This window comes from Sinocyclocheilus anshuiensis, unplaced genomic scaffold (genome assembly GCF_001515605.1).
Source record: "Sinocyclocheilus anshuiensis isolate Anshui unplaced genomic scaffold, SAMN03320099.WGS_v1.1 scaffold954, whole genome shotgun sequence".
NCBI classification, from domain to species: domain Eukaryota; kingdom Metazoa; phylum Chordata; class Actinopteri; order Cypriniformes; family Cyprinidae; genus Sinocyclocheilus; species Sinocyclocheilus anshuiensis.
The window spans coordinates 701,798-713,911 of NW_015536527.1; the positions used below are offsets into that span (position 1 = coordinate 701,798).

Below are 12,114 nucleotides of genomic sequence, written 5' to 3' on the forward strand. Positions count from 1 at the left end.
GATCTAGTTCACATATTTACATGTTTGAGGGGACATACATATTTAAAAAGCTGTTGTTTAGCATTAGCTTGTTAGGTTTGCATTGAAATTTGTTGAATTAAATACTTACATTTTTTGTAATCTGTCTCTAAATGTTTGTATCTCAGGGGATACGTCGCCCTTTTAGGGGTATAAATCAAGATATAAAAACATATTTAAAGACTGTGACTCGTATGCGTGTGTTTTAGAAAATCAAATCGTTTTGTAATCTAGACAAAACATATCGTTGGAAAGGTCTGACAGTCAAGGTTTCATATTTGGTCACTGTTTTGTAATAGAAGTGATATTGTGACAGAAATTGACTGATTTGTGGCAGAAATTTGCATCAAAAAATTAAATAGATTTTGGGTGTAACCCAGTGGTTATATTTAGTGCCCAAACAACATCTCACAGGAACTTCAAGTTTTGTGATATCAACTTCAAATTTGAAACATAACTTGATTAGACATTTTTTTTCTTTTTGCAATTTTAGAGTGCAACATATTTGATAAAATATTAATTTTATAAAAAAATAAAAAATAGTACATTATCTTTACTGTAAACTTCAACTTCTATAACTTGCTTATACTTTCTTTTTTTGAAATGCTTTCACTTCAGCAATAATATGCTACGTGTCTTCTTTAAAAAGAGACAAACCTTAAGTCTGCATTCCAAAGCATTCAGGAATTACAACCATGTTGTATAAGTGTAAACAAGTGTTCTGTTTTCAGTGAATTTATACCCCCAAAGGGGCGACGTATCCTGAAGGATACAACCATTCAAATCAAAAATAAGAGTCAAGTTTTGAGAAAGAGAAAAAAAAAGATATTATATTATATTATTTGAGTCCCAATAAGACTGAAAATAGCAATAAATAAATTTTCTGATGTCTCTATGGTTTTGCCCTTTTTTGGGTTAAACATTTCAATGCACAGTTGATTTCTGGCTTTGCAAAACAACATGAGCCTTAATCTGCCTCTCTTCATGTTCTTCAGGTGTGTTTGGGGCAGATACAAATGAAATACAGTCAGTGTCAGTGATGGAGGGAGATTCTGTCACTTTAAACTCTGATCTTACTGAAATACTTAATGATGACATAACTTGGACATTTGGAGCTGAAAAGATTCTCATAGCTAAAATCAAAAGAAAGAAACAAATCTTCTCCACATATGATGTTCCTGATGGGAGATTCAGAGACAGACTGAAGCTGGACGATCAAACTGGATCTCTGATCATCACAAACACCACAACCAAACATACTGGAGTATATCAATTACTGATGTTTGCAGCTAAACTGTCATCAAAAACGTTCAATGTTTCTGTCTATGGTGAGTAGAGATCACCAACCCTGCCCTCTACATTTTTTTATTAATTGTTTACATATTGAAATGTTTAATTGTTTATATTTTGAGACGATAGAAACATTCACTCAACACACTGAACTGAAAATGACGGTTGGTTAGATTTGTTCATATTTCTCTCTATTCTCTCATGTTTACAGCTCGTCTGTCTGTTCCTGTCATCAACAGAGACTGCTCTTCATCATCATCATCATCAAATTGTTCATTGTTGTGTTCAGTGGTGAATGTGGGTCATGTGACTCTCTCCTGGTACAAAGGAAACAGTTTATTGTCCAGCATCAGTGTGTCTGATCTCAGCATCAGTCTCTCTCTACCTCTGGAGGTGGAATATCAGGATAAAAACAGCTACAGCTGTGTGCTCAACAATCCCATCAGCCACCAGACCACACATCTGGACATCAGTCAACTCTGTCACACATGTTCAGGTATGGCAGTGCTGATATTTTAGTACACATTTACTAACATCAATGACTCTCTTTTACTCTCCTTCTCCTCCTCCAGACTCTCTGATAGTGTTGATTTCTGCTGCTGCTGCTGGATCTCTGTTGATTGCCGCTGCAGTCGGGATCTTCTGCTTCTGCAGGAAATGTAGAAAAACTGACAGAGAAGGCAAGTATTTCCTACTCCTTTTAAACAAGTATTATAATACTAATATATTTGAATCAATTGATAGCCCTAATTATCATTTAATCTTATTTATTCTCATAATTTGGAAGTTAAAGCCCTCTAGTTTCTTTTTAATGGAAGAAAAACAAAATAATGTGTGCAGTTACTGGGTTTCGGAATATGTTTGCATATTCCTTACTCGTCTCACATTTACTCATAAATGCTTATCTACATTATTTCCATAATAAAACAACTTTTCTCCAATTTATGAGCATAATCTTACATAATACTACATCAGTTCTCTGCTGGTGTTCAAATTAGCATCACTATGAATGACAATTTGTCAATGTAAATTGTGTTAGGAATATTGTTCTAAATATAATTATTGTATAGTCCAAGGGCTTTTTATGTACGTTGGAATGTCAAATTCATAAATGGCATTTAAAAAATTGCAGTATTGTTTTTTATTTATTTATTATTAATTGCATGTAATTTAAGTATTGCATTGCACAACACTTACATTTGAGCCTTAATAAAAATACACGTGTTGTGAAGAAACCATTCAGATTTAGTTTTGTTGTTTTAATCTATTATTATTATTATTCTTTAAGCAGTCCAGACTTTTGATGAAGAAATAACTTATGCTGAGACAACATTCCACAAAAGAAATGTACACAAATTGGTAAGAAACTTTAATCTCTGCATTTAGTCTCTATATTATTTTAGCTGTGAGTCAGATTTTGATGTGTTTTTATTTTTGTATAATGATCAATCATATACATTACACACAACAGCATCATATCAGGTATTTATAAACATTTATAAAATTTTGCACCAATAACCTATTGCTGGAACAATCGGTTATCGTTTGATGGTCAGTGCCCTCAAAGTAATACCTTTGTACCTTCTCTATCCCTAAAGGGTGCATAGTTGTACTTTATGAGTGTGTATTTTTTATTTTTTAGGGTACATATTACTACTCTAATGTAGTAATATGAACCCTTTAGGGATAGAGAAGGTGTAAGTGTACTGTCTCAGTGACAAGCTGATGTAAAGTCACAATTTTTGCTTTTTTTTTTAAAAGTGTAATATTACTTCATTTCAATATTTGATTTTATGGAAATGTTTACTTTTGAAAGATGAACAATTTTGCGTCACCACTTGATGCCCAATGTAAAATTTGGATCCTGAAGCAAAACCACTGAGAACCCAGTCTCACTCTGCTTCATGCTAGCCTAGCAGTAGGAAGAATATATTCGTTTTATCGTTAAATGATATGACTGTTATTTTACATTCAATCTCAAACAATCTTCAGGACACCACATTTTTAATACAATAGTTTTATTAGTATTATCTCTTGTGTGATGTTTTTTACAGAACGTTAAAGAGGGGAATCATGTTGTGTATGCATCTGTCACCCCAAGAACATCCCAAATCCAGCAAAATTCAGCTGGGTTTGATTCAGTGAAAAAAACTTATGTTTGACATATTGACGAACACAGAAGCACAGAGGATAGAGCAAAACAAAATACCAGTCACGAATTGCAAGATCCTCAAATGCAAATTGTGTGTGTGGCATCAAGAAAGCAATCAAAAACTAAAACCTGTCATAAATATTCAGTTCAGTATGGCTCTCACATTACACTATCTCAGCACTTGTCACTCCCTGTCTTATTGCATATAATGTTTGTACATTTGTTGTTTTGAGGTTTAATTGTATTTTATTGCATAGTATATTGAATAGTAGCACAGGCTTTATTGAATAAAACTCGTGTTTGGATTCGTACATGCATTTGTGTATTTGTATTTATATTTGTATTTACTATGAAGGCATCTGGAGATTGCTCCACCTGTTTCACTGTACATGTACAGTGACAAAGATCTACTAATACTATTATATGCTGCTTCGTCTGCTTCATTTTGTACAGAAATGGTTTGATCTGTTGGGTGGACAGACAGCTTCTGCATGAGCATGAGACTACTGTAGGATGCTTGTGTTTGAGGTGTGAATAGCATGTGGTTGAGGGTGTTTTTTTCCTTTCATACTTATATGAAGCTCACCATAACTTCCGCTCTACATAGATTTACAATGAAATACTGATTCTGACAGATAAAAGATTCTGTGAAATTAGACAGGGGCATTTTTTTTTAGATCTTACAATATCATACGCTTACTGTACATATGAAATAGTAAGACTGATTTTCAAGGGGACATGCATCTTTATGTATCCATAGCATGGGATTGTTGTGATTTATTTATATAAAATTCAGCACACATACTTATAAAGACACCAGCCTCCGTTTACAATAATTGAGAAAAAAGTTGTCATACTATTTTGATGCATATTTCGTGATTCAAAGTCGAGTGTGAAAGGAAAGTCTGATCATCTTATTTTATTGCAGATCTGCAAGAATACAGTACAAACAACATATCACACTAAAGAACATTAGAATTAGAATTTTAATATATTGAAGGGGTCATGAACTGAGAAACCAAAATTCCCTTGATCATTTGACATATAAGAGGTCATTGTACTATAAATAAAACATCCTGTAAGTTTCAGAACTCAAAACTTTCTTGTTAGTCTAAAAACAGCTTATATTGAAGCCAGTCTGCCAAAACGACAGCTTGTGGAATGTGCCACTCTATGATGTAATAGTGTGGCTAAACACCGCCTCCGCAGAAGAAGATCAACGCATGCTTCTACATCACTGCCTGTTTAGCCCCGCCCACCAATTTGCGCATGTAGTAGGTAAATAACTAGAGTGGGAATCCAGGGGCCCGTTCTTCGTACGTCAGCCAAGCGAACAAAACTACATAAACGTTATAATAGATAAATGAAATGTGCACTGTTTTTATTTTATTTAAATTTTTTACATGATTCCCAATTATTTATATTCACGATTTCTAATATTTTACATTTATATTTCAATGTAATTAGCAATTCATTTAATTTTATATTTGAACACATTTGTTACGTGACAGCATTAATTAAAGTTTCTTAAGGGTCAAGATCATGTTATCTGCATCTCCTGCGCTCCATCAAGCCACTCCCATAATAGCTGTCAATCTTTCAGTGAGTAAAGCTGGCTGTGTCTGTAGTATTAAAGACTACACAACATTATTATATTATCTTTAAATTAATTTTTAAATTATTATTATTTTTAAATTATTGTCCCTGGAGTAGTAGAGTACTCTTGTAATAAAGTAGCGGTGGTAGAGGACAGATTTTAAGTATTAATTCTGCTTAAAAAGATGCAATCTAATCCTGTTTACATGAAATAAGCCTGCTCCCAAGCAGGTTTAAGCTTATGGACCTGTTGCTATGACAGCAACTCCGGGATGAGCTTCGGAGAACCAAACTATCCAAGATCATGCCAAATCATCAACAATCAAATCCAGCTAACTGAGTTAGCGACGTACGAAGAATGGGCCACAGGTCTATGCAGATACCAAACAATAAAGATGGCTCCAAAGAAAACAAGATGCTGTGCTGTGCCAAGTTGTGGAAACACACAAGTCTTTGCATTGCCTTCCTTCTGATACTAACATTCGGAAAGAGTGGATAAACTTTATTTTTATTGAAGATCCAGACAGAAAGAACTTGGTCCTTTGTTCACGTCATTTTACCGCGGATTAGTTTACAAACAAGGCACAATTCAACGCAGGATTTTCAGTAAGATTGCAACTAAAAGATGACGCTGTGCCCGCTATATTGGATCCGACAGTAATGTCGTAACACACAAGTGTGAGTACCTGTTTTTATTACGTGATCACTATTGCTGAGTATTTATGCGTTTCTGACCTAAATCACAGCAGCGTCCATCTATGAGGAATATAGGCAGTCAAACATACACAACTGTTAGCCAATCATAGCAGTGGGCATTTACTTCCAAGTCTACAATCTGCCATGCCTATGCAAACAGAGCGTTCTGATGAGGGGGTTAAAAACAGGACAGAACATAGCTTATTACTTCTAATTTATGATGATTTTTGATGTAAAAATCTTGATAACATTATAAGGGGACCTCAGAGAACAGTACAAAATAAAAATAAAAAAGGCAGTTCATGACCCCTTTAATTATGACAAAAGTCTATTTTGGGGAGAATAAATTAAAGGTTTGGAGGAAACATTGTATTAAACAATTTATAAAAAAAAATTCTTTACAATGAACTTTACAATGCAATCATCAATAATTATAGATGATTAAAAAAATAACTAATTTGGTCAGGAAAAAAAAAGTTTTGTGAATTTAGTATTGTTTCATGTTGTTACGGGGCTGACGAGACGTGAGACGTGCGGATCCAACTGCAAACTATTTATTAGGAGAAGACAGAGACGTGGTCATAAAACAGGCATGGGTCAGATAATGGCAGACAGGTATATAGCGGGCAAGACACAAGAAGAAACCTAAGGCTAGCGGAGGTGAACGATCGGCAAACAGAATCAAAGGGGCGAGACTAGAGGGATAAATCCAGGTACAAGGCAAGGTCCAGGCAGGGGCAAACAGAATCAAAATAGGGCAAGACGAGAGGAGGAATCCGAGAGACACAGGCGAAGATCAAGAAACGAGAACACAGACAAGGTAAGACTAAGGTGAGGCTAAGACAAACTAAACGGGCTCTGTAATGTAGCTATCGCTAGGGGAGTGATAATCGCTAAACAATACTCGGCAGTGGAATGGGATCAGAGTGAGCGTTAAATAGGGGATGTGTGAGTGATAACAGCTGTGTGCAATCAGTGCTGTGTGCAATCAACTTTGTGTGTGTCATCAGTGCAGTGGATGATGGGATATGTAGTCCGGGGTGATATGCAACAGTGTGTAGTGCGAGAGTCAATGAAATGGGAAGGGTGACCTCTGATGGCTAGCAGACGGAAGTTCATGGACCAGATACGTGACACATGTCATTACATTGTTTAGAGCATAAGACAATTTTTGAAAAATAAAATGTTATGCTATGTCCTCTCTATCAGGACTTTAAAAAGTCATGTTTTTTCTTTCTTTCTTTTTTCTTTTTTAATAGACATGAAAAGGCTTTTGCATGCAAAACAGTGAGATTTTTTAATCACAAATCTATTATAATTTTTTATATTATAACTTTTTATAAAGATGGTTATCAATTATGTTATGAGATATATAACAGAATGATTTGATATACCATTTCTCTTCATGCAAAATGTGTGTAAAATGGCCATAAATGGGTTTTCCCATTATAAAATGTATCCATAAACTGAATCTAAATTGCATATTTATGAGTTTTTGGGGCAACAGAATGAAATAATAAGTGCAATAATGAAATTAATTTTCATATTAATATCTAATAATTCATAGGAATATTGATATATAATTTATTTCCCTATTCATTTGTTGTGTCTCCCAAAAATGTGTAATAAACATGCTTTCCTGTTGTCCTCTACAGTGGACACGTATGAAATCAATGTCCTGTTTCATAACAGAAAGTCATATTTTGATTTGAAACCCCATAAAAGTTGCTGAGAAGGGGTTAAATAATCCTGTGAATGCACTTAAAGAATGCAGAATCGAATCATTAATCGAATCGCATCGAATTTAATTGTGAATCGCCTCAAATCGAATCGTTCTGAATTGGCAAAAAAAATCGTTCTTGAATCGTATCTAAACCCTATGAATCATGAATCATGAATCGAATCGATTCGCTGTTTACCCAAAGATTCACAGCCCTAGTAGGCTAGCAATATATAACTGAAACACTAACATGGATGCAAAATAACTTTAAAACAAATAACACCAAAGCCAAATTTTATCATGAAAGACAGACCATTTTGATCGTTGAGTTTCTTTTTCAAGATCCTGATGCTCTTTCAGTTCTTGATGAAATCCTGCTTGACTGATTGATTGCTGCGTCTGATTGGACAGGAAGTGCGTGCACTGCGCGGGTCTAGATTACCCGCGAAATTTAAGTACACTACCGATACATACTACAGATATTGTGTCAAACTGTTTTCCCGTCTGAAATAGTTGCACAGTGAAGCGTCATGGCTTCAAATTATGATTTTCTGCAGAGAATATTTTTCAGACCATCAGCAATACCAACAAAAAATGTGTTGTACATTGGTTGATGCAAAAAGGGTTATTGTGGAAATTCATGCACGGCCCATCATGCCACCACATCATGACATTCAGGGACTTCTAGGCCTACAACAAAAAGGAAGCTGTATGGTAAGAAAAGCTATATTATTCCATGCTCATTATTATTCAACTGTGTTTCTCATCTTATTCATTGGGCCTCTGCTCTGTCTCAATTTATTATGTTAACCAGTGGTGCCTGCAGGTGTACGGCTTGTACGCACTGTGAGTACCATGAACGCTCAGACTGACCTGAGATTTGCCCCGCAAACATTTCAGCAGTTATTATAGGCCCTTGTGTCCCGTATTTCGGTCGACTGAACCAGCCATGCCATTAATTATGAATTTATCAGTCTTTTGCATGCCAAAGTCAATTTCTGCATATAAATATTACGCCAAATAGAAGCAGAAAATCGTGCTATAGGCCTACACACTTTCATGAGATCGGGTTAGCCTACAACAATTAATTTGTTGGCTATTTTACAAATGGGAATACAACAAATTCATGACAATGTTTTACATTCAAGCTACCCGTAAAATGTATCGTGAAAAGTACTTTAAAAGCGTCTGGAATGCAATAAAGTAATTTTTAAAGCTGTTTTAAAGCATTTGCTGCATGGATAAAAAAAATAGGCTAATAAATAATTCACATATCAGACAAAATTGCGTTGCCGCAAATCCTTAAAATTTTAAGGTATTCAGAACAGAGCAACATAAAAATCAGGGCCCGTATTCACAAAACATTTTATCTTACCACTAAGAGTTGAACTAAATAGCAGTAAAAGTTTTTAGCTAAAAGTTTTCTCTTAAAACATATTCACAGAGCTGCGGAGATAAACTTTTACTAAGGAATAGAGAGAAGTCTTAAGCTAAGAGTAAGGGGGCGGGGTTGACCTCGTTGCTATGGATGATGTCAGCGTGCTTACTAACTATGCACGCAGTGATTGGCTGATAGTCTCTGTCAGAGATTTATTCATATAAATATTTTAGAGTAAAGATAAAGGTTTAAAAATAAAAATGTTGCCACATTCAAATAAAGATTTTAAAATGCAGGCTAAGTGTCACTAATTAAACAAGTAAGTGTTCAGCTAATTGTCAGCCTCTTACATGTATGCTTCTCATAATTAGTGAATATGCATATAAACAGCCTTTTAATAAACAGAGTAGAATAATCATGGCTGATAGTAAGACAACGTAAAAGAAAACCAAACTGGACACAAGCACAGCTGTTACTTCTTGCCCAACTGGTTAATGGAAACAAGGACATGATCAAAGGAACATTTGGAGTTGGGATAACCTTCAAAACCGAAGGTGATACCTTTATAAAAGCTCATTATCATCAAATGTTTCTAAAATGTTTACGTTCCGAGGCAGACTGCCGGCAACAGCCAATTTAGGAATAGTTTGTGGTTTGGTCTTAGTCCTAACGTTTCACAGATTTAGGAGCTAGTTTTAGCACTAAAATGCTTTGTGAAATAGTTTTAAATAAAAAATTTAGGAGTCCTAAATTTAGGACTGACACGCCCATTATTTTTAAGATTTTCTGCTACATCGGCTTCTGCTAAATCGGCGAGTTACGAGCTACTTTTAGCTTTAATATGTTTTGTGAATACGGGCCCAGAATATATATGCAGCTATACAATTATAGGACAAAGTTTTACATATATGTCATTATAATTTGTGTTTTATTTTTTAATTCTACGGAATTATAAAATAAAACGCAAATTATAATCGGCCTGTTTTAGGTTTTTCCTTATTTTTATATTTTAGACATCCATCAATTATGGTGATGAAAAAAATTACTCGCCATCTCCTCATTGGATGCGCCTTTAGAGAGAAATGCACAGATTACATAATGAAAGAGTTTCTATTTTCGATTTTAATTATATAGTTTTAAAGTAATTTAAAACTTTCTATATATTTTTATCATGACTGTGAGACAATTCGCGGAGTTTAGGTTCATCACTGTGAAGCACTCCTGCTCAAGACTGAGACGGCAGAAAGCGTTTGTTTTCTTTATTTTATAAAAGCACATGTTTTGTTGATATTGTGAGTGCACACAAATAAAACTAGACCCTTTACAGTGTAGAATGATGTATTACACTTACCTTTATGAGCAAAAATGACTGCGTATTTTAAGTTGATTCCACTGTTAGAAAAAAATGCAAGTGATCGCGCTGGCGCCTCCATGTCCTGCAGAGCGCTTCAGCTTCCATGCTCCGCACAAACTATTGGAAATGCGTCTAACAGCGCACATTTATATAGGTTTAAACATTTACACTAACATTGTGATATGATTGAACTGTTTTATATATAGATTTTATTTTAGGCAAGTCTTGATGATTTGAGAAGGCTAAATTGATCAAACATAGGCTATGATCAAATCTGCCGCTGGCTGCTTGGTCGTTACTTCAAAAAAAAACAAAAAAAAAAACGTACATTTAACGAACAAAAAATGCTCCAAACGTTTTTCTAAATTAACTTTATAGAAAAAACAAAACTAAATATAAATATATAACTATTTTAATAGCTGAAACAGTAGTATAGGCTAAGCTTTTTTGGGAAACGGGAAAAAAAGATGGGTTAGGACCTATATTTGAAGCCCGTGCAGGGCTCTAATCCACTTCATCCAACGCTGTTTTGTTCTCTGTCTTCATCTGTGAGCATGGTCTTGATATACAGTATCTCACAGAAGTGAGTACACCCCTCACATTTTTGTAAATACACTGAACAAAAGTTGTTATTTTTCATGAGCTGAACTCAAAGATCTAAGACTTTTTCTATGTACACAAAAGGCCTATTTCTCTCAAATATTGTTCACAAATCTGTCTAAATCTGTGTTAAGCCGGGCTCACACTACAGGAGTTTTACAATCCTAACCGATTATGAAATCTAGTTGCAGCACACACATAAGGAGAATCTTTGCAGATTATCTTCTCTCAAATCTTAAACATGCACACACTACAAGATTTGAACATCATGGCACATCACACACTACAAGATATTATTAAGATTATCATCCCCCCCACACACACACACACGTTCAAAAATGAGGCGATATCACTCCAGCGCTTCTCTTTCTCCTTATGGTTGTGATACGTTTTCGACACATTATACAGACAGTCGTGTTACTACAAAATGTCAAGAAGCAGTTTCCTCTGTCTCCACTATCCAACAGGCCGTACAGCAGCTGTTTTGCGGTCGCGCATTGGCTATTGTGAAAGTACTGACGTAATCATATAGCCGATTTGTGTGCGAGCAGATCGAGAGGTGCAAGATTCGATCTGTGCTGATTATGAAATCTGGTTGCAGCACACACATAAGGAGAATCTTTGCAGATTATCTTCCCTCAAATCTTAAACAGGCACACACTACAAGATTTGAAAATCATGGCGCATCACACACTACAAGATATTAAGATTGTCATGCCAGAGGGAGCGCCTCACGTGATCTCATGCAACAGCTCGTCAGCAATGTTTAGATATGTTAGCTAGCGTGCTAGCAGCTTTCTGCACTCACCCGGTATGTTCAAAACTGAGGCGATTTCACTCCAGTGCTTCTCTTTCTCCTTATGGTTGTGATACGTTTTCGACACATTATACAGACAGTCGTGTTACTACAAAATGTCAAGAAGCAGTTTCCTCTGTCTCCACTATCCAACAGGCCGTACAGCAGCTGTTTTGCGGTCGCGCATTGGCTATTGTGAAAGTACTGACGTAATCATAAAGCCGTCATCATCCCGATTTAAATCCTAAATATCAAACATGCTTGATATGATCGGGGCGGCCCCGATTTGTGTGCGAGCAGATGCAAGGTGATGCGAGATTCGATCGGTGAATGCCTCACATTACGAGATACTCCGTGCCGAACATCTGCCTATTTCTACGTTATATTGTTGTTTGCGTTTGTATTTTTGATTGCACTTTCTGGTAATTATAATAATTGTCCTCGGCAAAGAAGGAGCGCGTGTAATTTAATTGCTCCCTTCCTGCGTTTAAGTGCGAACTGTAGTTTCGATTTG

General features: G+C 35.5%; 1 protein-coding gene across 1 annotated transcript; it reads left to right on the forward strand.

The window, feature by feature from the left end:
• Positions 1–1,012: 1,012 nt before the first annotated feature.
• Positions 1,013–1,982, forward strand: LOC107694331 (SLAM family member 5-like). Its single transcript, XM_016494005.1, has 2 exons — positions 1,013–1,346; positions 1,520–1,982. Exons 1-2 carry the CDS (start codon positions 1,058–1,060, stop codon positions 1,825–1,827), a joined length of 597 nt encoding a protein of 198 aa, XP_016349491.1. The 5' UTR covers positions 1,013–1,057; the 3' UTR covers positions 1,828–1,982.
• The last annotated feature ends 10,132 nt before the right edge of the window (positions 1,983–12,114 follow it).